This window comes from Rhinopithecus roxellana, chromosome 1 (genome assembly GCF_007565055.1).
Source record: "Rhinopithecus roxellana isolate Shanxi Qingling chromosome 1, ASM756505v1, whole genome shotgun sequence".
Lineage (NCBI taxonomy): Eukaryota > Metazoa > Chordata > Mammalia > Primates > Cercopithecidae > Rhinopithecus > Rhinopithecus roxellana.
The window spans coordinates 63,724,143-63,750,159 of NC_044549.1; the positions used below are offsets into that span (position 1 = coordinate 63,724,143).

Here is a 26,017-nt window from a genome sequence, read left to right on the forward strand (position 1 = left end):
TCCGCCCGCCCCAGCCTTCCAAAGTGCTGGGATTACAGGCTTGAGTCACCAGGCCCGGCCTGTATTTATTTTTAAATAGAGAAGGGCGCGGGGGCGGGCTCACTTTGTTGCCCAGGCTGGTCTCGATTTTCTGGGCTAAAGAGATCCTCTCGCCTCGGCCTCCCTCCTTAAGTGTTGGGATCACCGACGTGAACCCCCTGCCCGGCCTCGCTGAACACTTTTTAGGCGCATTCTGAACGTGAAGTGTACACACTGAATTCTCACAGCAACTGCATAGGGTATCGGTACCAGCGCTCTCACTGTACAGATGGGGAAAATGAGGCTCAGACAGACGAAGTAAATAGCTTAAGTTCACATAGAGAGCAAAAAACGGCAGGGTTCAAAGCCTAGGAGTCCGCCTGCAAACCTGTCGCCTGACCGTTCAGTCTTCAGCTCCGCCGAGGCTGGGCCCGGGGCCGGGGCTCCGGCAGCCGCCGGGACACAGCCGCAACTGGCTGCGGCGCTGGGCCCCAGCGTCACGCCTCCGCCGCGCACGCGCTCTTGGGTTCCGGGCCGGGGCGCGCGGCGGGAGCGAGGACGGCGGCAGGGAGCGTGCGCGCAGTGACGTGCCGGGCGCCATGTTGGAGGGTTGGTGGTAGCGGCTTGGGGAGGTGCTCGCTCTGTCGGTCTCGCTCTCTCGCACGCTTCCCCCGGCTCCCTTCGTTCCCCCCCCCGGTCGCCTGCGTGCCGGAGTGTGTGCGAGGGAGGGGGAGGGCGTCGGGGGGGTGGGGGGAGGCGTTCCGGTCCCCGAGAGACCCGCGGAGGGAGGCGGAGGCTGTGGGGGACTCCGGGAAGCCATGGACGTCGAGAGGCTCCAGGAGGCGCTGAAAGGTGGGGGTAGCTGCCCCCTCTCCATTCCCCCTCACCTTCTTCGGCTCGCTCGTCTCTCCTTTCAGGGCGGATGGTTCCGAGGGCCGGGGCTGGGGCCGGGCGCGGCGTGGGGAGAGCGCTTCCCGGGCTCCCATCCCCCTCCACCTCCCCAGGGGCGGGGAGCCCTGTGGGCAGCTCCCTCCCGCCCCGCTCTGGCTTTGTGTCGGCCGCCGGCGTCTGGGCTGGGGGAGGGGAGCCGGGGAAGCTCTTGCGGGGGGCCCAGTCTTTCTACCACCCGTTCGAGGGTCGAGTCGCGGACCCGCAGACTCCTCCCTCCCAGGTATCCTCCTTTCTCCGCCAGGCCACCCGCACGCCAGGCGTTGGGGTGGGAGAAAAAGTAAAAGGTTGGTGGGGGCGGGAGGTGGAGAGGGGGGTGGCATCGCAACTTTTAGGTTGTCTCAGGATGCCTTTTTCAGGGCTTTTGAAGTCATCCTTCCGCGCCCTGATTTCAAGGTGGTTGCCTTCACTGTACTTGATTGCACGCCTTCCACGCAACAGGCTTGAGAACAGTGGCTTTCAAACTTCGAATAGAGAGATTTCAGCGTTTTGAGAATTATTCTTTGACATACAGAATCATTTGGGGACAGCTACTTGGGGTAGTTGGTGTTTCTTAAAAAGGCAGATTTATGGACTTAGATAAATAATTGGTGGGAGTCGGGGCCTGGGGATTTTTATTTTCGCTGGATTATCAGCTTAATATAATACTGGTGTTCCCCCGGACCACACGTCGAGAAGCACTGCGTTAAAAATGGTTTGTGAAGTTGAGTGCCCCCTTTAGGAGGACTCTTGTTATCTGTAAAAGAGGATGATATGTTAGAAGTAAAATTTGGAGGGTTGAAGTGGTTATTTAGTTGAGAGGCCTTTTTTTAAATTTTTTGTTTAATTCTTATTAAGGGAAAGGACTGGGAGGAAAGTTTGTTTTTTAGAGGGCTTTTGAGAAAACTGATAACTTTTTTTTTCTTCCTTTATCTAGATTTTGAGAAGAGGGGGAAAAAGGAAGTTTGTCCTGTCCTGGATCAGTTTCTTTGTCATGTAGCCAAGACTGGAGAAACAATGTAAGTTGAAAGCATGCATTTGTCGTTACAGACCAGTGCATTATTCAGAATTGCTCAGGAAAGGGAAAAAAGTGTATTTTGGGATAAATAATTCATTCTAAATTGTAGAAGTCCGGTCATTTAAATAATTTATATATAAATTTACATTTAAAGAACGTATACACTTATTTGCTGTGTAATGGTCTGTAACGGATTTTAAAAACTTGTGTATGTTAAAATTGTCTTTGCAGCTAGGCTTTGGCACGCTTAGAGAACGTATTAGTCTTAACGAGCCAGAGAAAGGAAGAATGCCTATTCCATTATGACCCTTTTTGGCCATAACAAATAGGCTTATTTCTAGAATTTTGTAGCTTTGATTCTGTTTCAGAGTCTTGGTGGTATTTTCTCTTATTGTCGTGTGTCCAGCCATTTTTTGTCGTATTTGCATATGTAGGTGTTTGAAGTGTCACTTCTATTTATCGTCTTGAGGACTCTGATTATCTGACAAATTCCAAATGCTACAGTTTTGACTGACCTGTAGACTTTTAGGATAGCTGATTTGTTACATATGCTCAGCATTTTATTAAGCTCGTTTCCAAATGTTCTGAATCTGAAACTTACACTAAAGTTAGGGCTGTGTTCAGAAGGAACATTCCAGCTCATTGTTTTGCAGTTTGTGTGGTAGAGGCACTCTGGCTAAGTTTATTTGTAGAGGACAGTGCATCTTTGATGACTTCTTTTTGTAGTCTTTGGGTGGGGGCTGGGGCAGCAGGAAAGGGGTAGGTTTCTGTGCGTTCAGTGTTAATATGTGGGTTTTGTGCCTAGTATGAGTGTAGCTTTCAGCAAGTATTGTATAATTTCTCTGGCTTTATTATTAGCAAGTGTTCATTTCTCACAAGATTTGCTTATGATTGTAGTCTAGTCTTTTAACAGCCTAATTTTAGAAAGGAAAAAACCTTTTCTGCCTCAGTGCTTGATTTAATGGTCATGTCTGCAAGCTGAATCTCGTTAGTATTCTATTAAAATATACCAGTCATTTTGAGAACGTCACTGTGATGTGTTCAATCTTGTATTTCTGTTGATTACATTAAAAACTGGGAGCTTCTGGGGCGGAAGTCATTTTTACCTTCGAATTATAGTCTCATACAGAACATCTTGATTTAAAACAATGTAAAACTGTTAATTTATGCTTATACAGATAAGCCTAAAAATGACCATATGCCATCTTTCAAAAATAAATTAATCCCTAAAACATAAATGCTTAGACTGCCACTATATTCCTCTTGAACTGCTAGTTGGCACAGGCTTAGCCCTGTCAACAATGTCAAGCCAAATAGCATTTTACTTTTGGCTGTTTTTTGATATACAAGATTATATCAAACTATTTGGAGATGAGTGCTTAAAACCTCTTATTCAGTTTATCAGGTTTGTACACACTGCTTTCCCTTTTTGATAAAATACATTGCCTATAAATGTATAAATAGTTGAAAGCTTCTAAAAGATAGCTTTTTAATATCCTGTCTTACTGGAACACCAAGTGCCTGGGGAAGTTATCTGATTTATTTTGGACAGTTATTTTATCCTGGTAGAAGAGGACTTAAAATTCCCAATCCTCCACCCCATATTAGGTGTTTATATATTCACTAAGCATGTTTTGTACTGAAATGATTGGTGTACTTAGATTCTTATGTTAAATGGAATTTGGAAAATAGTTTTTAATTTATTATGTAAATAGCAGCCAGTGTTTATGCATTTAGCTTTAAGCTTTGATTTCTTTTTATCAACATGGCATATCTTTGATACATTTGCAAAATTTCTGTTACCCATTTATGGCTAAACTAAGCTTTGTCTAGTATGTGAGTTTGTAACAAGATAATTAAAATGTAAAGAACAGCAATTTAGACTTTTCTGATGTTTTAGGATAGGTGGGTTGCTTAAGATAAGCGTTTCCACCGGATGTGGTGGCTCATACCTGTATCTCAGCACTTTGGGAAACGCAGGATCACTTGAGCTCAGGACAAAAAATTTAAAAGTTACCTGGTTGTGTTGGTATATGCCTGTAGTCCCAGCTTCTCCAGAGGCTGAGGCGGGAGGATTGCTGGAACCTGGGAAGTTGAGGCTGCAGTGAGCCATGATAGTTGGGGCCACTATCCTGCAAGCCTGAGTAACAGTGAGACCCTGTGTCAAAAAAAAATTTCACAGTTGTTTTTATTTTCACTGATGCATTATAGCAAGAAAGCATTAACAGAAGTAGTATGTGAAACTGTTTATGGATCAAAATCAGTGACCCCCCCCTGGGCTATTTATTTTTCTTTTCAGAAAACAATTGTTTTGAAGCTTGTTTTTAGCTTTAGAGAGGTAGAATTTTAAGTGTAGGCTTTTACAATGAAGTTGTCGGAAAAATTTGAACAATTTTACTTCTTAGTCTATTAAAATTACCTGTAAACATCTGATGTATGAAGTTAGGAAAGATGCCAAGACATACTAAATTGATGTGAAGAGGGAAACTATATTATATATGTATATAACTAAAATAATTAATTCCCAAATGAATTGTTTCTGGCCACTTCAAAGAATTGTTTTTATGTTGCAAAGATTACTTTCACCTGAAAATGGGACATTTTCTGGAGCAACACTCTTCTGAAGGTAACGTAGTTCCTGACATCATGCTAAATATATAGTATGCACTGAATAAACAGGAACATATGGTGTGTTTCCATCATGAATATAAACATTTCATGCGTTTCAGTCATGGATTGAAATGTATTTGATGGGTTTGAGTTGCAATTATTATCCTTTTTGATGGTCAAGTTGTCTCCCATTTGGCCAGTGGTAGCCTTTTCCAGTTGGCTCCAGAGTCCTTTTGACATGACTTTAGTAGTCTTTGATAGTATCCTTATTTTCTGGTATAAGAATATATTCCAGGCTCATTTCCTGCCCCAGATGTGAATCAGACATTTCTCAAGAAGACCTGCCTTTTAGTGGGAAATGGTGTTTCAAGACTACAATCCTGATGGTAGAGATGTTTATTATTACTCAGCTAGATAAAATACTAAGACTTGTATTTCAGAATCAGGAATACAGCATTTAAAAATGATTTTTTGTTGTTGTTGTTTAGGTAAAATATATAATTTGCTGGCCAGGTGCAGGGATTCATGCCTGTAGTCTCAGAACTTTGAGAGGCCGAGGCAGGTGGCCCAGGGTCACTTGAGCCCAGGAGTTCAAGACCAGCCTGGGCAATATGGTGAAACCCATCTCTACAAAACATTAGCCTAATGTGGTGGCATGCGCCTGTAGTCCCAGCTACTCCCAGCTACTTGGGAAGAGGAGGCAGGAGGATCACCTGAGCCTGGGAGGTTGAGGCTGCAGTGAGCCATGACTGTACCACTGCACTTCGGTCTGGGCAACACAGTAAGACCCTGTCTCAAAACACACACATGCACACTCACACACTTATAGAATTTACCATCTTTACCTTTTTTGTTTTCTTTTTTTTTTTTTTTGAGATGGAGTCTCGCTCTGTCGCCACGCTGGAGTGTAGTGGCACTATCTCAGCTCACTTCAACCCCCGCCTCCTGAGTTCAAGCAATTCTCCTGCCTTAAACTCCCAAGTAGCTGGGACTACAGGCACGCCCAGCTAATTTTTGTATTTTTAGTAGAGACAGGGTTTCACCATGTTGGACAGGATGGTCTCGATCTCTTGATCTCGTGATCCACCCCATTGGCCTCCTGAAGTGTTGGTATTACAGGTGTGAGCCACCATGCCCAGCCTCATCTTTACCATTTTAAGTGTACAGTTCGGTGGTAGTAAATACATGTATATTCTTTTTTCCCCCTTTTATCTCTCCTGTTCCTTGCTCAGTCTCTAGTAATCACCAGTCTTTAGACTCTTATTTTCCTGAGATCCACTGTTTTAGCTCCCACATAAGTGCAAATGTGATATTTGTCTTTCTGTGCTTGACTTAACTTCAGTTAACATAGTGGCCTACAGTTGCATCCATGTTGCTGCAAATGACAGGATCTAAATCTTTTTTATTGCTGAATAATATACCGTATTTTCTTATCTGTTGATGGGAACTCAGGTTGGTTCCTTTTTTAAAAAAAATGTATTTTTGAGGCAAGGTCTTGCCGTCGCCCAGGCTTTAGTGCAGCAACTCAGTCATAGCTCACTGCAACCTCAAACTCTTAGGCTCAAGGGATCCTCTTGCATCAGCTTCCTGAATAGCTAGGACTTACAGATAGGGTACGTGCCACCATGCCTGGCTAATTTGTAATTTTTTTGTAGAGACAAAGTCTTGCTATGTTGCCTAGGCTGATTTCCAACTCGTGGCCTCAAGCAGTCCTCCCAAAGTGCTAAGATTACAAGGCATGAGCCATTGCACTGAATTGGTTTCATGTTTTGGCTGTTGTGAATAGTGCTGCAGTAAACATGGTAGGGCTTTTTTTTTCTTTTTTCTTTTTTTTTTTTTTTTGTGACGGAGTCTCTGTCACCCAGGCTGGAGTGCAGTGGCACGATCTTGGCTCACTGCAACCTCCGCCTCCTGGGTTCAAGTGATTTTCCTGCTTCAGCCTCCTGAGTAGCTGGGATTACAGGCATGCGCCACCATGCCTGGCTAATTTTTTTGTATTTTTAGTAGAGATGGGATTTCACCGTGTTAGCCAGGATGGTCTTGATCTCCTGACCTCATGACCATCCACCTTGACCTCCCAAAGTGCTAGGATTACAGGTGTGAACCACTTCGCCCAGCCCAGGGTTTTTGCTTAACTTTTTGCATACCAAAAATCCTTGTTCTCTCAAGAACGCAGACAGGGGATGATAGAATCAGGATGTCTTGTAATTACTGACTGTAACCAACATTACACATCAGAAAGTCTAAAATAATAATACAAATATTACTGCCACGAATATAATTACTAGGAATGTTAAGTTTTTTTTTTTACATATTCTCTATTTCTATCCCCCATTTAAAAGTTTTTCTGTCTACATTGTCTGAGCATATTGCTGTTATATAACTTTGCCTTTTGTTTTTTTTGAGACAGAGTCTCACTGTATTGCCCAGGCTGGAGTGCAGTGGTACGATCACAGCTCACTGCAACCTCTGCCTCCTGGGTTCTAGCGATTCTTGTGCCTCAGTCTCCCGAGTAGCTGGGGTTACTGGCACGTGCCACCATTGCCTGGCTAATTTTTGTGTTTTTAGTAGAGACGGGGTTTCCCCACGTTGACCAGGCTATTCTGGAACTCCTGGCGTCAAGTGATCCTCCCCTACCCCCCACCTCTGCCTCCCAAGGTGCTGGGATTAGGGGCATTGCCACTGCCCCCGGCCGACTTTCTCTTTTCACTGTCAATCTTAGTTTTACAGTAGGTATATATCTCATGCATACAGTCAGTCCTTATGTCATTGTATTGTCTGTGTCTCTAGTCAGTTTGGTTGTCTGAATGAAGCTTATTCTCTAATAGATTATTGAAAAGGGGCTGACTGAAACAATATTTATGGAGTTCTTTTTTTTTTTTTTTTTTTACAGAGTCTTGCTCTGTTGCCCAGACTGGAGTGCAGTGGCACGATCTCAACTCACTGCAACCTCCACCTCCTGGGTTCAAGTGATTTTTCTGCCACAGCCTCCTGAGTAGCTGGGATTACAGGTGCATGCCACCACGCACGGCTAATTTTTTGTATTTTCAGTTGAGACGGGGTTTCGCCATGTTGGCTGGACTGGTCTGGAACTACTGACCTCAGGTGATGTGCCTACCTTGGCCTCCCAAAGTGCTGGGATTACAGGCGTGAACCACTGTGCCTGGGCTAACGTTTATATTTTTAGTAGAGATGGGGTTTCATCATGTTGGCCAGGTTGGCCTCGATCTTCTGACTTGAAGTGATCTGCCTGTCTCGGCCTCCCAAAGTGCTGGGATTACAGGCATGAGCCACCGCTCCTGGCCTGGAGTTCTTATGTATATGTCTTGTATGTTGTCTGTGCCTTTTATTCTTTTTTTTTTCCTTTTTCTTTTTTTTTTTATTCTTTTTTGTGAGCACAAGGTCTCACTATATTGCCCAGGCAGGTCTCAAACCCCTGAGCTCAAGCTATCCTCCCACCTCTGCCTCCCTAAGAGCTGGAATAACAGGCATGAGCCATCGTGGCTGGCCTGTGCCCTTTAATCTTGAAAGTCACTTTTGCTGGAAATAAAGTCTTTGGTTCACATTTTCTATCCTTGAGTATCTTAAGTTTGTTAATTTTGTTGTTTCCCCCAGTAAAACTGTTAAAATCTATTTATTTTTGAGACAGAGTCTTGCTCTTTTGTCCTGGTTGGAGTGCAGAATCTTGGTTCACAGTAAACTGTCTCCCACCTCAGCCTTCCAAGTAGCTGGGACTACAGGCACATGCCACCACGCCTGGCTAATTTTTGTGTTTTCTGTAGAGACGGGGTTTCACCATGTTTTTAGGCTGGTCTCCTGAGCTTGAACTTCCAAGCTGAAGTGATCTGCCCACTTTCTTGGCCTCTTAAAGTACAGGGATTACAGAGGTGTCACCATGCCTGGCCAGCTGTTAACATCTGATATATTTCTTTGCCTTATTAAACTGCCCACTCTTTTTGCCTACCTTCCTAAATGATTTATTTTCTTTAAAATACAGTGTGGTTTTGTGTGTGTGTATCTGTGTTTTTTTTTTGAGTTGAGTCTTGCTCTGTTGCCCAAACTGGAGTGTAGTGGCGCCATCTCGGCTCACTGCATCCTCCGCCTCCTGGGTTCAAGCCATTCTCCAGCCTCAGCCTCCTGAGTAGCTGGGATTACAGGTGTCCACCACTATACCTGGCTAATTTTTGTGTTTTTAGTAGAGCCGGGGGTTTCACCATATTGGCCAGGCTGGTCTTGAACTCTTGACCTAGTGATCTCCCGGCCTTGGCTTCCCAAAGTGTTGGGATTACAGGCGTGAGCCACTGCGCCAGGCCAAAATACAGTGGTGTTTCTAGACTAGATCTTTAAAAACATTTTGAAAACCAGTGTTGGATATTTTGGAGTCATTGTACTCAGGTATATGTTGTGGTCTTTTTTTTTAATCCTCTTCTCTGCACACTGGTGGTGTAGTCTTTCAATATGAATTTTTAAATTTTTTAAAAATTAAGGTATTTCAAGAAAGTGATTGAATTTTTTTGTTGAGGAGGGGAGGGAGACTATATTGCTGCATCTTTGCATATCTTCAGTACTTGTCATTTTGTCTTGAATTCTTCTTTTTAAAAAAGAAGAATCCTTTTTTAAAAAAGCAGTGTTACTGGCTGCGTGCAGTGGCTCACACCTGTAATCTCAGCGCTTTGGGAGGCTGAGACCGGCGAATCACCTGAGGTCGGGAGTTCAAGACCAGCCTGACCAACATGAAGAAACTCCATCCCTACCAAAAATACAAAATTAGCTGAGTGTGGTGCTTGCTTGTAATCCCAGTTACTCGGGAGAATCGCTTGATCCCGGGAGGCAGAGGTTGCAGTGAGCCGAGATCCCGCCATTGCACTGCAGCCTGGGCAACAAGAGCGAAACTCCATTCAAAAAAGAAAAAAAAGCAGTGTTATTGAGGTATAATTGAAGTACAGTACACTGTATTTATTAAAAATGTACAGGTTGCGAAATTTTAATATCTACCCTCAGGAAACCATCAAGGACAATCAAGATTGTGAACATGTTCATTCATTACTCCCGGAAGTTTCCTCATGTCCCATTGTAATCTTCCCTCCCTATGTGTGCTTCCTTCCCTCCAAGCAACTTTTGCCAATGTAGATTAGTTTGTGAGTTCTAGAATTTTGTGTAAATGGAACCATACAGTGTGTATTCTTTGGCTTCTTCTATTCGACATAGTTTGCATTTCTTTTTATTTCTGAGTAGATGCATCGTATGAATATGCCACAGTTTTTTTTTCTTTTTGAGATGGAGTCTCGCCCTGTTGCCCAGGTTGGAATGCAGTGGCGTGATCTCGGCTCACTGCATCCTCTGTCTCCAGGTTCAAGCTGTTCTTCTGCCTCAGCCTCCCAGGTAGCTGGGAACACAGGCGCACGCCACCACACCCAGCTAGTTTTTGTATTTTTAGTAGAGACGGGGTTTCACCACATGGGCCAGGCTGACTCCTGACCTCGTAATCCACCTGCCTCGGCCTCCCAAAGTGCTGGGATTGTAGGTGTGAGCCACCACACTCAGCCCAGAGTAGCTTTTCTAACTACATGGAGCACTCTCATTGCTTTTGTGAAGTGTTTTAAGAACATGGCAGTTTGCATTCTGAAATTCCAGGCTCTGTTTGCCACTCCTGCTTTTTTTTGAACCTTGTCTTCATTTCTCTTGGCCCTTTCTTATTGTGGGGCTTACTTCTAGATTGGAGCACTGTTGGGTCACTTTCAAGAGCTCAAGTGAGCAAGACCTGCTTCATCTTTTCAAACTCATGACAGTCTATTCACTCACTGCTAGAGTTGGCAGAATCCATCTCAGTATCAGCTGCTGTTCTCAAATTGGTGTGCAGTGATTTCTAGTGAATAGCTGTTGGCTATTTTATGATTGTCCTGTTCCTAGGCCTTTGAGATATACCTTGACTTCTCTCTGTCACAGATCCCAGTAATGTTCAGTTATGTGACTGTCAGTTTTTCCTCATCCACTTACTTTTTGGGGTCTGTGGAAATACTGTGTCAGTTAGTTTTGTTGTAAATATGGTCCACTGGTTTTTGGTTCTGCTCTCTAGTTTGGTCGGCCATAAGGTTTTAGAGAGATGAATAACTGTAGCACCACTGCCATCTTCTTAGAATTCTGCTTTTTAGGAAGACTTTTACATCCCTGTTAAGTCACTTCCATCATTTGTAAAATGGGATAATAATAGTACCTTGAAGTATGGGCAGGCAATACATAGGAAGCTCAGCACAGTGCTTGGTACGCAGAGTAAATGCTCGATAGATAATACTCATTGTTAGGTTGTTGATAATGCATATTTTGATGCTGCTTTTTTCCCCCCTCTCTACAGTTTGAAGTTCCTTGTGTTCAGGTATTTTGACATAACAGTAAGAAAATAAAAGGTTGTTTAAAAGTAGTTAACAACTAAGACCCGCATTATTATAAAGAAGTTCTCCTTAAGTCCATGAGGCTGCTAGATCCTTTTGTGGGGTTTCTTTTTTCTTTCTTTCTTTCTTTTTTTTTTGTGAGACAGTCTCACTCTGTCACCCAGGCTGGAGTGCAGTGGTATCTCGGCTCATTTGAACCTCTAGCTCCCGGGTTCAAACGATTCTCCTGCCTCAGCCTCCTGAGTAGCTGGAACTACAGGTGTGCATCACCACACCCAGTTAATTTTTATATTTTTAGTGGAGATGGGGTTTCACCATGTTGACCAGGCTGGTCTCAAACTCCTGACCTCAAGTGATCCACCCGCCTCAAAGTGGGTGCTGGGATAACAGGTGTGAGCCACTGCACCCGGCCTCTGTGGGGTTTCTTTAGAGGGAATTTTGTGGTGTTTTGTCTAACATAATAGTTCTTGAACACTTTGAAAATTTTTTCTAAAATGTCAGCCAAATACTACCTTTATGAATTTTTCCACATTCTTGTAACATCTGTACATTTACTTCTTTAATGCTTTTCTTCAGGTCAGCTGAGTTTTTTTCCCCTCAAATTTGTTTTTAAGTGGAAAGAATATTACAGATAAAGATCAAACCCTCAGCCACTGGCGCCGGCGCCCCCCCCATAACCACTGTGTTAATTTTTTACCCTTAATGTTGTTGTGGGAAATAAAATCTTAAGCCATTGGCTTAGTGTAGTAGTTATGTTTTCTGAGTCACTTTACAATCTATAAATACTAAAATTACTAAGATATGAATTATCTGTGTGTCACCTAAAGTCCTCTCATGTGCTATCATCACAATGGTACACAGAGGAAGCACAATATATTTTCAGTAAAAGTTGAATGGATGCCCTTTGGCTTCTAAATATTCCAGTGAGTGAAGTTATTAAGCTTTGAACATGAATAAAATTATAGTTTCTTTTTCATCACATCATGTAAACCTGAATGGTACAGTGGAAGTTAGGCATGCCAACTTTCTGAGTAGAGTTAATTTTTCTTATCTTCATTGTTTTGGGTGCCCAAATAAACTCATGTTTTCCATGGTCAGTTTAGTTTTTACTAGTTGTTGGCTACTTTCCTAATTGCATGTGAGTTAGCATGTGGTGATGGTGGAGTAATGTCATGTCTTGGAGAGAGCATTGCTTGAGTTCCAAACTTAGCTTTGCTACTTCGTGGTGAGACTTTGGACAAATTATTTTTGAGTTTGTTTCCTCACTTAAAAAAATGGGGTTTGTACCTTTAGTTGTTTCAGCTGTTGAGAGGACTTGAATAATAAAGTACATAGCTCTAGATAAGAAAATTTGAGGGAGAGTAAAAAGTATCTGTATGCTGGGCATAACTAGAATGAATATGGCTCAAGAAACAAGTCTAAAGTACTTAATCTTGTGGAATGAAGTCTGATTGGACAGTCAGGAGAGCACAAAAACAGGTTTAGGTTTGAATTCTGAATTTTATCATGTAGTTACTATATGACCAAGGCTGACTTCTCTCCCTTAATCTTGTGGAATGAAGTCTGATTGGACAGTCAGGAGAGCACAAAAACAGGTTTAGGTTTGAATTCTGAATTTTATCATGTAGTTACTATATGACCAAGGCTGACTTCTCTCCCTTAGTTTCCAGGTGTGTAAATATAGGTAATAAAGTAGGTCTATTTAAAGTGTTGTTGTGGGGATTAAATGAGTTTATATTTATAAGGTGCTTAATGCAGCGACAGGCACATAGTGAGTGTCCCGTAAGTGGGAGTTACTGTAACTAATTATTCTACTTTTAATGATTTTCATCACTTAAATTACTATTGGTCACAGTTTCCTCAGATCCTAAACGAGAGGCTTGTAATAGATGATCTCCAAGGTTCCTTCCAGCTTGAAAGCTTAGAGGAATCTCTGTGCTGCAGGAATCTTTGGGAGTGGTGGTGTAGCAGTAGCGATTAGGAGTGGGGAATGGGGCATGGTGATAGTGCTTAGTGTTACAGTGTCTGATAATAATGTGAGATGTTAACTGTTAGGGAGTAATTAATAATTGGTGAATGGTTTGGAGACATTAAAAAGTTGAGAAGCAGTTGTCTATATTGCATGAGAAAGAGCAGTCACTGCTACTACTAAACTCCTTGCAGTCATAAAGAGGTTCTGAAAATACCTATGTTAGTGTTACCTGTGTGCACATGTGTATCTATATCTACAGATCCACTTTGTGTCTGCCAGTGAATGTATGGGTTCATAATGTTTATGGACTATTACTGTATATGACATTACTGGACACCTGTCAAAAACTTCATGTTGCTTCAAAATATCATTAGTAAGCTTCAGATCTCATTAGTAAGAAGATAAGGAATTTGTAGTCCACAGAACACCATGCTTTCTCTCTGCTTGTAGACTGAAGGTCTTTTCCCTTTTTGATGTAGAAGTTTATTATTCAGGGTCCATGGCAAAAAACTGAATCACTGACTAAAACATAACAGTGTAGATAATTGAGGAGAGTGTTTGCTGTTTAATTACATGTGTCTATGAAAAATATTGTATGTTGAGAAATGTATTTTAGATCTTCATTTTCACCAGCTTTCTGATGTGTTCGGTTGCTTGTCTTCTCTCTGGTTTCACCCAGTAGCAGTCCTGTTGATGTGTCAGGCTGCCCAGGTTTTGCATTGCTGTAATACATGTGTGTGGAATCTACTTGTAACCACTTGTACATTCCATCCCTGTCAAATACCTTGGGTATCCTATTACCTGAATATTAAATATTTTTGAGAACTCACACCATTGACTATTAAGTGAAAATAGCTAATTTAAGTCTCACATTAGTAATAATATAAAATAATAGTAATAATGCCCTTAGTGGTTTTTTAAAAAGTGTGGCATACATGTGGTGGGGAAGTAGGGCGTTTTTGTTATCACTTACCACTTGATGCAAAGAAATAAACTGTTTTGTTTTTTTTTTTTTTTTGAGACAAGGGCTTGCTCTGTCATCCAGACTGGAGTACAGTGATGCAATCATGGCCCACTGCAGCCTTGACCTTCTGGGCTTAAATGATCCTCCAGCCTCAGCCCCTGCCCCCAGTAGCTGGGACCAGAGGCATGTGCCACCATGCCCTTCTAGAAACATAAAAAGCTTTGTTGAGAGGCTCTGTAGAGTGAAGAGCCATTTGGAGCTGTATGTGTCATAGTGTCTTTCTTGTCGGTATGCTTATAATCTGTTTGACCATTGCTTAGAAGACAGTCATGGTTAAAACTCTACTTTCATTATAATTTACTTGTGTCTCTCTCTCTGTCTCTTTTCTTTTTTTTTTTTTTAGACAGTCTCACTCTGTCTCCCAGGCTGGAGTGCAGTGGCACAATCTCAGCTCACTGCAGCCTCTGCCTCCCAGTTTCGAGCGATTCTCTTGCCTCTGCCTCCCAAGTAGCTGGGATTACAGGTGCCCCGCCACCATACCTGGCTAATTTTTGTATTTTTAGTAGAGACGGGGTTTCACCATGTTGGCCAGGCTGGTCTTGAACTCCTGACCTCAGCTGCCTCGGCCTCCCAAAGTGCTGGGATTACAGGCGTGAGCCACTGTGCCCAGCCTTTCTTTTATTCCTAAATGCAAATATTTAATGAACATTTATTTTGTGTCAGACATTATCAGATATTTCATATGCATAACCTGATTTAGTCTTTACAACTACTATCTGAAGTAGGTCTTTCCTCTTTTTTAAGAATGAGACTGTTGAGTCTTAGAAGGCTTAAATAATTTGTCCAAGGTTATACGGCTGATGAGTAATGGAACTGACTGCAAATCCTCTTGTAATTTGCATTTTATTAATATATACCACTTGCCCCTTTTTCAGTTGTCTTACATCCTCCTCCTCTACTGTAACAGTGCCAGAATCTTTTCAAAACCACTGTTAGAATTGGGAACTTTTAGGCCAGGCGCAGCAGCTCACGTCTGTAATCGCAGCACTTTGGGAGGCTGAGGTGGGTGGATCATCTGAGGTCAGGAGTTCGAGACTAGCCTGGCCAACATGGTGAAACCCTGTCTCTACTGAAAATAGAAAAAATTAGCTCGCATGGTGGCAGGTGCCTGTAGTTCCAGCTACTCAGCAGGCTGAGACGGGAGTGTTGCTGGAACCCGGGAGGCAGAGGTTGCAGTGAACTGAGATGGCACCACTGCACTCCAGCTTGGGCAAAAGGGTGAGACTGTCTCAGGAAAAAAAAAAAAAAAGAATTTGGAGCTTTTTGCTTTTGGTAGGACTCTTTTTTTTTTGAGACAGAGTCTTGCTCTGTTGCCCAGGCTAGAGTGCAGTGGCGCGATCTTAGCTCCCGGGTTCACGCCATTCTCCTGCCTCAGCCTCCCCAGTAGCTGGGACTACAGGCGCTTGCCACCACGCCTGGCTAATTTTTTGTATTTTTATTAGAGACAGGGTTTCACCGAGTTAGCCAGGATGATCTCGATCTCCTGACCTTGTGATCCGCCCGCCTCGGCCTCCCAAAGTGCTGGGATTTACAGGCATGAGCCACTGCGCCCGGCTGGTAGGACTCTTATAATCGTTATTTCTGTGATTTCTGAAATTTTCAAGTGGCTTACCTAAGCTTGACCTCATGTACTGTGGGGGATTTTGGGGCAATTATGAGAAGGTTGAATGTGGATGGGTCAGTAAGGTAGATGACTGATGTACCCTTAACATTTGTAATTTTGACTGTTTTCCAGTCACCTCAAGGAAAAAAAAACTTAAGTAATTGTAATTTTGTAGAGACATAAGTTTGAAACATACAGGTGATGAGACTGATACATGTATTTTAGCTTGAAGTGACTCTCAGCTTTCTAGTTAATATATGCATCTTGGATTTGTTATTCTCAGTTAAGTAAAAATCTTACCACATCAATATTGGGAAGTAGTTCTGATATTCCCATTTGTAGGTGATGAAACTGGAGAACAATATATGTTGTGGAAGTATTTGAAATTTAAGGAAAGTGTGGGGTCTTAAAGAACATTTGTAATTTTTGCACTATTGTGTATATCTGGGAGGAAGGGGAGGGTGAGATAGCTTTCTTTCAACTAATAGCAAAGTACGGTTGTCTTATCTGTGGGGGATTGGTTCCAGGACCTCCTTTGGACATAAAATCTGTGGATCATCAGTGCCTGAGGTAAAATGGCATAATATTTGCATGTAACCTTTGCACATCCTTGGTGCATCTCTAGATTAATTATAATGCCTAATGCAACGTAAATGATACGTAAATAGTTTTTATACCTTGTTGTTTAGGAAGTAATGATGAGAAATGTCTCCACATTTCAGTACAATTTTTCTCAAATATTTTCAATCTGTGGTTGGTTGGATTTGTGAATGTGGAACTTGTAGATACAGAGGGCACACTATATTTCTATTTAAAATTGTGCAGCTAAGGGAAATTTGATATTTTTATCAAATATCAAAGGAATTTTATTAGGGATGCTGTTGTCTATGGTGACTTCCAGGGTGGCTTTTGAGGTGGTGGCCATTTTTGTCTCAGAGTGATTTGTTAACTGGAGACTGGTCCACCTTTTCTAGGGCTTTTGCATACTAGGGTGTTTCTTGCTGTAAGGAGCAATCTTAAAAGTAGGTAGAATGTAGGCTTGTTTTTTGTTTGTTTGTTTGTTTGTTTTTTAACCACCCTTACCAGTGAATGCTAGTGAATTTGAGATTTTCATGTTTGTAGGGTCTAGTCGTGTTTCTTTTCCTCTTGTGTAGATATTGATACTTCTCTAGTCTTGCCCTGCTTGTTCATATTAGAGAGTTTTTGAGGATGATACCTTGTTAAGTTGTCATCCAGTTTTCTTGTAAATATTGTGCGTGGTCTTTGGTTTTGCTATGTTGCTTTTGGTAGGATATGGCTAAAATCAGTGCCATAGCCAGCATGTGGTTACTTTAAAAATTGTTTCTGATGAAATAGTAGATTGTTAGATGAACAGGTAAGATTTTAAAAGTAGTTTTAAAAACTTGGATTTAAAATATGGAGACTATCTTGATACATGAGGAATTCGGTGAGAATAACTGCATTTTGAGTGTAATGGATCGCACGAATTAAGTAATTTTTGTGCCTATAAATGTGGAAAACCCATGTGCAAAGATAATTGAAATTAATACTGCTTTAGATGTTTCTGTCTCATTTCACAAAAAAACAAAAGAAAAATGAAACTGTACTGTTTCTTGTATATTAATAGAGTTTTCTGTACATATAAGTGTATGTGTGTTAATTAATCCTCTTGTTAAAAATGGCATGAAACTTCTGCAGTTTGCCTTTTGTTATTTTCTTTATTTAGATACCTTTTTTCTTCTCTTTTTGTTTTTTTGAGACAGAGTCTTGCTCTGTTGCCTAGGCCGGAGTGCAGTGGCACAACCTCAGCTCACTGCAAGCAGTTTTTCTGCCTCAGTCTCCTGAGTAGCTGGGATTACAGGCACGTGCCACCATGCCCAGCTAATTTTTTTTAATTTTTAGTAGAGACGGGGTTTTGCCATGTTGGCCAGGCTAGTCTCGAACTCTTGATCACAAGTGATCTACCTGCCTCAGCCTCCCAAAATGCTGGGATTACAGGCGTGAACCACTGCACCCAGGCTTGCATTTAGATACCTTACCAAAACACAAAAATTTACCTCATTGTCTTCATGGGCTGCATAATATTTTATTATTTTGGGTGTTCTTTATTTAACCTGTCTTCTTTGATGGTTTTTTGGTCTGTTTACAGTTACCAACCAATTCAAACAGCGCTTAAGTTAACATCCTGGCGCAGATGTAAGAATGGGATTTATGGGTTCATGATTATGTACATTACTATGTTTGACAGTGCTAGCTGGCCTTCCAAAAAACTTGTTCAGTATGTGCTTCTGCTAACTAGCAGTGTATGAAAGTTATCTCTCTATCCACATCAGCACCAAGCGTTACTCAGCTTTTAAAATTATTTTTATTTTTATATATATTTTTGAGACAGGGTCTCACTCTGGCCCAGCCTGGAGTGCAGTGGCATGATCATAGCTTACTGCAACCTCAAACTCCTAGGCTCAAGTGGTTCTCCCACCTGAGCTTCCCCAGTAGCTGGGACCACAGGTATGTACCACCATACCCAGCTAGCTTATTAATTTTTTGTAGAGATGGGGTCTTGCTATGTTGCCCAGGCTGGTCTCAATTGAGAATTGCTGAACTCAAGCAATTCTCCCACCTTGGCCTCCCAAAGTGCTGGTATTACAGGTGTGAGCCATTGTGCAGAGCCCATTATTAGGCTTTTAAATCTGAAAATCTGGTAGGTGAAAAATGCTTTATTTAATTTGCATTGTTTTATTTTGTGCTAACTTCTGAGTCCTCATTGATTCCGTTGTTCCTTTTTCAGATTTTTTGGCTAGATTAAAAAAACTGCCTGTATCATTTCTTTCATTGGAGATTTGAAAGTGATAATATTCTAATCTAGCATTACTTTATCATTTATTAGTTGGAATCCTTGTTTATTTATTCATTCATTTCTTTCTTAATTTTAATGAGATAGGGTCTTGCCGTGTTGCCCAGGCTGGCCTCGAAACCTTGGTCTCAAGTGGTACACCTGCCTCAGCCTCCCAAACTGCTGGAATTACAGATGTAAGCCACCTCACCCAGCTGTAATTTTTTTTCTGCAAAATGTACTCCTGGCCTGTTTATTAATAAACATGCCAAAGCAAGCCATTTAGGATATAGGAAGAAAATAAATACTGAGAGCACTCTGAGGTCTCAGAAATGTCATAAAGTCCTATAAAACAGAAGGAATGAAAATAGTACCCACAAGATTTAAGATTGCCCTCTACTATCTTTTTTTGAGACACAGTCTCTCTCTGTTGCCCAGGCTGGAGTGCAGTGACTTGATCTCAGCTAACTGCAACCTCTGCTTCCCTGTTTCAAGCAGCTCTCCTGCCTCAGACTCCCGAGTAGCTGGGATTACAGGTGTGCGCCACCATGCCCAGCTAATTTTTGTATTTTTAGTAGAGACAGGGTTTTGCCACATTGGCCACGCTGGTCTTGAACTCCTGGCCTCAAGTGATGTACCTGTGTTGGCCTCCCAAAGTGGGGATTACAGGCGTGAGCCACCCCACCCAGCCTACTGTCTTTTTTTTATTTTTTGAGAGTCTTGCTCTGTCACCCAGGCTGGAGTGCAGTGGCACAATCTGAGCTCACTGCAACCTCTTCCTCCCGGGTTCAAGCAATTCATGTGCCTCAGTCTCCCAAGTAGCTGGCGCTACAGGCGTGTGCCACCATGCTCAGCATTTTTTTTTTTTTTGAGGTGGAGTCTCGCACTGTCGCCCAGGCTGGAGTGCAGTGGTGCAATCTCAACTCACTGCAAACTCCGCCTCCTGGGATCACACCATTCTCCTGCCTCAGCCTCCCGAGTAGCTGGAACTACAGGCACTAGCCACCACGCCTGGCTAATTTTTTATATTTTTGGTAGAGACGGGGTTTCACCGTGTTAGCCAGGATGGTCTCGATCTCCTGACCTCGTGATCCACCTGCCTCGGCCTCCCAAAGTTCTGGGATTACACAGGCGTGAACCACCGCACCTGGCCTTTTTTTTTTTTTTTGAGTAGAGACAGGATTTCACCATGTTAGCCAGGCTGGTCTCAAACACCTGACCTCAAGTGATCCGCCTGCCTCAGCCTCCCAAAGTGCTGGGAATACTGGCGTGAGCTGCCGTGCCTGGCCTCTACTATCTTAAAAATAGTATTAAATGACATATTTTAATCTAAATACAAATAAAATATTTAATTTGGCCTGTGCTGTCTAATTAAGCTAATAATAACCCTTGACAATAAATTAGATCTGAAATTATTTGAAGATGTGTGAGATTCTTTGAGATGTGGGTTGTTTTTTTTTTTCCACATTTTCCTTTAATTCTATAATATTCTTGTTTACTTTTTTTTTTCAATGCCTTATAGCAGTGGTTCTAAACCAGGGCTGACAATGTCTAGAGATCTTTTTGGTTATTACAGTTTGGGGGCATGCTGCCGGCATCTAGTGGGGTAGGGGGCAGGGATGCCGCCGAACATCCTGTGTTGCTCAGGACACTCCCCAGCAATGAAGGATTGGCCGCAAATGTCAGTAGTGTCAAGGTTGAGAGACTGTGCTTTATAGGAAAAAGCATACCTTCAGATTTTAGAAATGTCTTACAGTTTTCTTCTCGGATGTCTGAAATTTTAAAAAAATGTTAAGACCACCAGTTAAGGTCTTTAACCAAGTCTTTTAGTTTTACCTATCAGAATTCTATTTGAGACACTAAGTATAATTTTTATAAATGAATAATATGAATGTCCCAGATGTTTTTGTGTTTAATTAAATATGGTGTCTGTTAACTGGCTTCATTGGTTCATTGTTTTCTTTTTTTTTTTTTTTAAGATACAGAGTTTCACTCTGTTGCCCAGGCTGGAGTACAGTGGTGCACTGAAACCTCCACCTCCCGGGTTCAAGAGATTTTCATGCTTCAGCCACCCAAGTAGCTGGGATTACAGGTGTGTGTCACCACACCTAGCTAATTTTTGTATTTTCAGTACAGATAGGGTTTTGTCATGTTGCCCTGGCTGGTCTTGAACTCCTGAGCTCAAGTGATCTGCTTGCCTTGGCCTACCAGTGCTGGGATTAATAGAGAACGGGGTCTGGCCTGTGTTCAGGCTGGTCCCGAACTCTTGGGCACAAGCTGTTTACCCACGTCAGCCTCACAAAATGCTGGGATTACAGACACCAGCCACTGTGCCCTGCCAGGTCATTCTTTATACCTGTGGGGAGAGCGCCTTTAATTCCCCACTTTCTTGATGGATTAGTAACCTCATGGCTTCATTAACCACAGGTAACTATAGAGGTAACTATGAGGAAACTAACCTAACCTTTAGTTTCCCATAAACTCTGCCTGTTGTTAGCCTGGCAGCTGTGTGTATTTTACAGACCAGGTCAAAGGCCACTGCTGATACACCAACCAGTCTTCAGTGACAGCAGTGCTGACCACTTCCCCCACCCCCAGTTAGCACCCAAAGGAGCTAGCTACCCTAGCCACTGGTGGTTACCCTGCATACTGCCCTTGAAAGGGAATAGTTAGATACATTGAGTCTAGAAAGAGTGAGATAAAGTGAGATTAGTTATTTCTGTCATCTTTCAGAATTAAGTATATGTTAAAGTGAAGACTCTGTTCTTTATATAAGCATCATATATACGCATTTTGGAAACTTGACAAAGTTGGAAGAACTTTGGAAGAAGCTGGAAGTATAAGGTGGAGAAGTCTCCTAAATCCATACCAGCGTTGTTTTGGTTTGTTTTTGTTTTGTTTTGTTTTGTTTTGTTTTTTTGAGATGGAGTCTTGCTCTGTCGCCCAGGCTGGAGTGCAGTGTTACAATCTTGGCTTACTGTAACCTCCGCCTCCTGGGTTCTAGCAGTTCTCCATGCCTCACCCTTGTGTAGCTGGGATTACAGGTGACCACCACCACACCCGGCTGTTTTTGTATTTTTAGTAGAGACAAGGTTTCACCATGTTGGCCAGGCTCATACCAGCATGTTTTAATCCAACTAGTAACAGTATTTTGTTAATGTATGGTAGAGATGGTAAACTGGCTGGGACACCGGGCGTGCAGATGCAGACTAGGATGGTTTTGGGGAAACTAGGAGGTATGGTCACTCTATTTTGTTTCCTTTGATGTCTCCTTTGTACATCATTGCTAGTTAATATCTTTCTTATATTTTTATCCTATCTTTCTTATACTTTTAGCCAGGCAGATACACTTGACCCTTAAGCAACACAGGTTTCAACTGTGGGGGTCACCTTAAACGTAGATTGAAAGTACAGTATTTGTAGGATGTGTGAAACCCGCCTACACAATGGACTGCTGTTTTTGTATTCGTGGGTTCTATAGGGTTGACAGCAGGATTTAAGTATGTGCAGATTTTGGTATACACAAGGAGTCTTGGAACCAGTTCCTGAAGTATAGCAAGGGATGACTGTGCTGTTGTGGTGTTTATTTTATTTTATTATTTATCTGAAACAGGGTCTTGCTCTATTGCCCAGGCTGGAGTGCAGTGGTGTGTCCACGGCTCATGGCAGCCTCAACCTCCCAGGCTCAAGCAATTCTCCCGCCCCAGCCTTCCATGTAGTGTCGTGGTCTTTAAAATTTTTTCTTCACCTGGGTTCTTTTTACCTTTCCAGTCTTCTCTTGCCACTATTCGTAACTTTTCCACATTACTTGAAGTTCACTGAATATGCAGTGCTCTATTGTGCTGGTGTTAAATTCTCATAGCACCTTGTTGTTAATTGCCTCATATGTTCTTCCTTATGGATACCTTCAACTTGTGTTCTAAAACTGTTCAGATGGCTCCATTCAAATATATTTTATTTACTGAAAAGTTTTCTTGGATCTCCTTTTCTCAATCGAAACTGCCATATTTCTGACATGTATCAGTTGCATTTTTGTTACAGCTGTTTGCTTACTAATCTGTTTCTACTTGTGGTTCTGTAAGTTTTGAGGGGGTGAACTTCCCTTACTCAGAGTGTGTCACACAGTAGGAGATGGGTTAGGTAAATGAGTAGAGGTTTGTACCATATAATGACATCTTAATCTTCAATGAACCGCTTATATGATGGCGGTTCTATAATATTATAATACCGTATTTTTACTGTACTTTTTCTATTTTACATATGTTCAGACATGTGAATACTTACCATTACAGGTTTATGGCCTAGGAGCAATAAGCTATATACCATATAGCCTAGGTGTATCGTAGACTATACCATGTGGATTTGTGTAAGTGCACTCTGTGATGTTCATACATTGGAATCACCTGATGACACATTTCTTAGAACATACCCCTGTCGTTAAAAGATAGATCACTGTTGATGAAAAATAAAACCCTGTCTTCATCTACAAAGGAACTATTATTTCTTTTTTGCGGGGGAGGGAACAGAATCTCACTCTGTTGCCCAGGCTGGAGTGCAGTGATGCAATCTCGGCTCACTGCAACCTCCCCCTCCTGGATTCAAGCGATTCTCCTGCCTCAGCCTCCCTAGTAGCTGGGATTATAGGCATGTGCCACCACACCCGGCTAATTTTTGTATTTAATAGAGACAGAGTTTTGCCATGTTGGCTAGGCTGGTCTCGAACTCCTGACCTCAGATGATCCGCTCCCCTTGACTTCCCAAAGTGCTGGGATTACAGATATGAGCCACAATGCCCGGCCCCTAGGAGCTATTGTTTCTAACTCTAGAAAATAATAGAAATTATTATTGAGATTGGAGTCATGAGTGTGAGTGGGTGAAAGGGTATTCTGAGTGAAGTAAACTTGCTTTCTCTCTTCTCTCCCAATTTCCATATGTCCAGATTGTCTCTATTCTTTGTCCACTTGGCTCTTGTCTAAGAGCTTCCCAGATTTTCCTAGAATGTAATAGCCTTGCCATTTAAAATTTTGTCATATTTTCCACTCGATATTAGGGGTATTTGGTTATAAATATTATTTTGCCAAGGTATAGGCTTCTTCTACAGGGCATAATTTGGTTGTTTTATCATTATTTCCTTCTGCATCATATGTCACTATTCCTTCAAAATACAGATTTACTGTTTTAGCTTGGGATGCTATAACAAAATACCATTGACTGGGTGACTTAATAGAAATTTATTTCCTCATGGTTTTGGAGGCTGGCAGTCTAAGATAAGTGTGCCAGCATAGTCGGGTTATGTGGTAAAGCTTTCTTCCTGGCCCTGCTTTTTTGTTTGTTTGTTTTTGAGACAGGGTCTTGTTCCATCACCCAGGTTGGAGTGTAGTGGTGGGATCGTAGCTCACTGTAGCCTCTATGTCCTAGGCTCAAGCAGTCCTGTCCTCAGCCTCCTGAGTAGCTGAGACTATAGGCACACGTCCCCACACCTGGCTTATATTTTTAAAAAATTATTTTGGCCTGGTGTGGTGGGTGGCTCATGCCTGTAATCCCAACACTTTGGGAGGCCGAGTCAGGTGGATTGCTTGAACCCAGAGTTTTGAGACCAGCCTGGGCAACAAAACATGCTGAAACCCTGTCACTACAAAGAAATGCAAAAATTAGCTGAGTGTGGTGGTATGTGCTTGAAGTCTCAGCTACTCAGGAGGCTGAGGTGGGAGGATCACTTGAGCCTGGGAGGTCAGGGGTGCAATGAGCCAAGATGGCACCACTGCACTCCAGCCTGGGCCACAGAGTGAGAGCCTGTCTTTTTATAAAAAAAAAAAAAAATGGAAAGGAAAGAAAGAAAAGTAGAAAAACTTTTTTTGTAGAGACAGGGTGTTGCTATGTTGCCCAGGCTGGTCTTGAGCTCTTGTGCTTAAAACAGTCCTCCTACCTTGGCCTCCTAAAGTGGCCAGTTATTATAGGTGTGAGCTACCATGCCTGGTGTTTCTGGCATAATTGATGTGTCCTCACTTGGTGGAGAGAGTGTAAGTTCTCAGGTCTCTTCTTATAAGGGTGCTAATCTGATTATGAGGGCTCCTCCAAAAGGCCTGAGCTCCAAATACTATCATATTAGGGGTTAGGTTTCAACACATGAATTTTAGTGATGTGGGGAGGGCGGGTAAGGGCACACATTCAGTATATAACACTTGTCAGAGATTTGTGCATTAGTCTTATCTTGCTTAATGTTTACTGGTTAAATTCAGGTATGAGTTGCTTTATGCTGATATGTTTTTGAAACTTTTTGTTAACTAAGTTGTGCGTAGTAGATGTTTTAAGTGAACTCATATAGCTTACTTAAAAAGAGTGGGAAGGAAAAGGGGTTGGGTTTCATTTTATTTCATTAAAAAAAATTTTTTTTGGGGGGGGGAACAGGATCTTACTGTTTCACCCAGGCTGGGGTGCAGTGGCAAGATCACTACTCACTGTAGCCTCAATCTCCCTGGCTTAGGTGATCCTCCCACCTCAGCCTCCTGAGTAACTGGGACTACAGATTTGCACCACCATGCCTGGCTAATTTTTATATATTTTTTTGTGGAGATGGGATTTTGCCCTTTTGCCCAGGCTGGTCTCAAATTCCTGGGCTCAAGCCTTCCTCCTGCCTCTGCCTCCAGAGTGCTAGGATTGCAAGCATAAGCCATCATGCCCAGCCTGGAATTTATTAAAGGTATACCAAGTGACAAGTTAGATACTTTCAACATAAATTACGAAAAAAATATTGGTGTGAATTTTCTCAAAGAGAAAGCTCTGTTTATCACAGTATTTGTGTAATTCCTGATTTTGCATTGTTTGCGCACATTCCTTCTCATGTTTATTAAGGTATCACTTAAGTCAACAAATATTTATTGAGTATATATTCTGTTCCAGGTAGTGCACTAGGTACTGAGGATGCTGTGGTGAGCAAACCACAGTATCTGGTAGTAATTTTAAAAGTTATTTTAGGCCGGGCACGGTGGCTCAAGCCTATAATCCCAGCACTTTGGGAGGCCGAGACAGTCGGATCACAAGGTCAGGAGATCGAGACCATCCTGGCGAACACAGTGAAACCCTGTCTTTACTAAAAATACAAAAAAAAACTAGCCGGGCGGGGTGGCGGGCGCCTGTAGTCCCAGCTACTTGGGAGGCTGAGGCAGGAGAATGGCGGGAACCCATGAGGCGGAGCTTGCGGTGAGCTGAGATCCAGCCACTGCACTCCAGCCTGGGCGACAGAGCAAGACTCCGCCTCAAAAAAAAAAAAAAGTTATTTTAATAGTAAAGTATTATATTTATATATATATGTATATATATTTTTTGAGACAGTCTCACTCTGTTGTTCAATTTGGAGTGCAGTGGCGCAATCTTGGCTCACTGCAGCCTCCACTTCCCAGGTTCAAGTGATTCTCTTCTCCTGCCTCAGCTTCCCAAGTAGCTGGGTCTAAAGGTATGTGTTACCACGCCTGGCTAATTTTTGTATTTTTGGTGGAGATGGAGTTTCACCATGTTGGCCAGGCTGGTGTTGAACTCCTGACCTTAGGCTCTCCACCTGCCTCGGCCTCCCAAAGTGCTGGGATTACAGGCATGAGCCACTACGCCCGGCCTGTTTCTTTTAAT

At 42.4% G+C, this 26,017-nt stretch overlaps 1 protein-coding gene across 3 annotated transcripts in view; it reads left to right on the plus strand.

Annotated features, from left to right (window-relative positions):
* Positions 1-584: 584 nt before the first annotated feature.
* PPP4R2 (protein phosphatase 4 regulatory subunit 2) overlaps positions 585-26,017 on the plus strand; it is a 71,649-nt gene continuing 46,216 nt past the window's right edge. Inside the window, exons 1-2 of one of the 3 annotated variants that reach the window (XM_010385978.2) lie at positions 585-870; positions 1,883-1,964. In XM_010385978.2, the coding sequence (XP_010384280.1) occupies positions 837-870; positions 1,883-1,964 (116 nt within the window). In that variant the 5' untranslated portion in view covers positions 585-836. Of the gene's footprint in view, positions 871-1,170; positions 1,190-1,882; positions 1,965-26,017 lie in introns of those variants that run through there. The other 2 variants (XM_030919762.1, XM_030919696.1) reach the window with 2 other exon arrangements.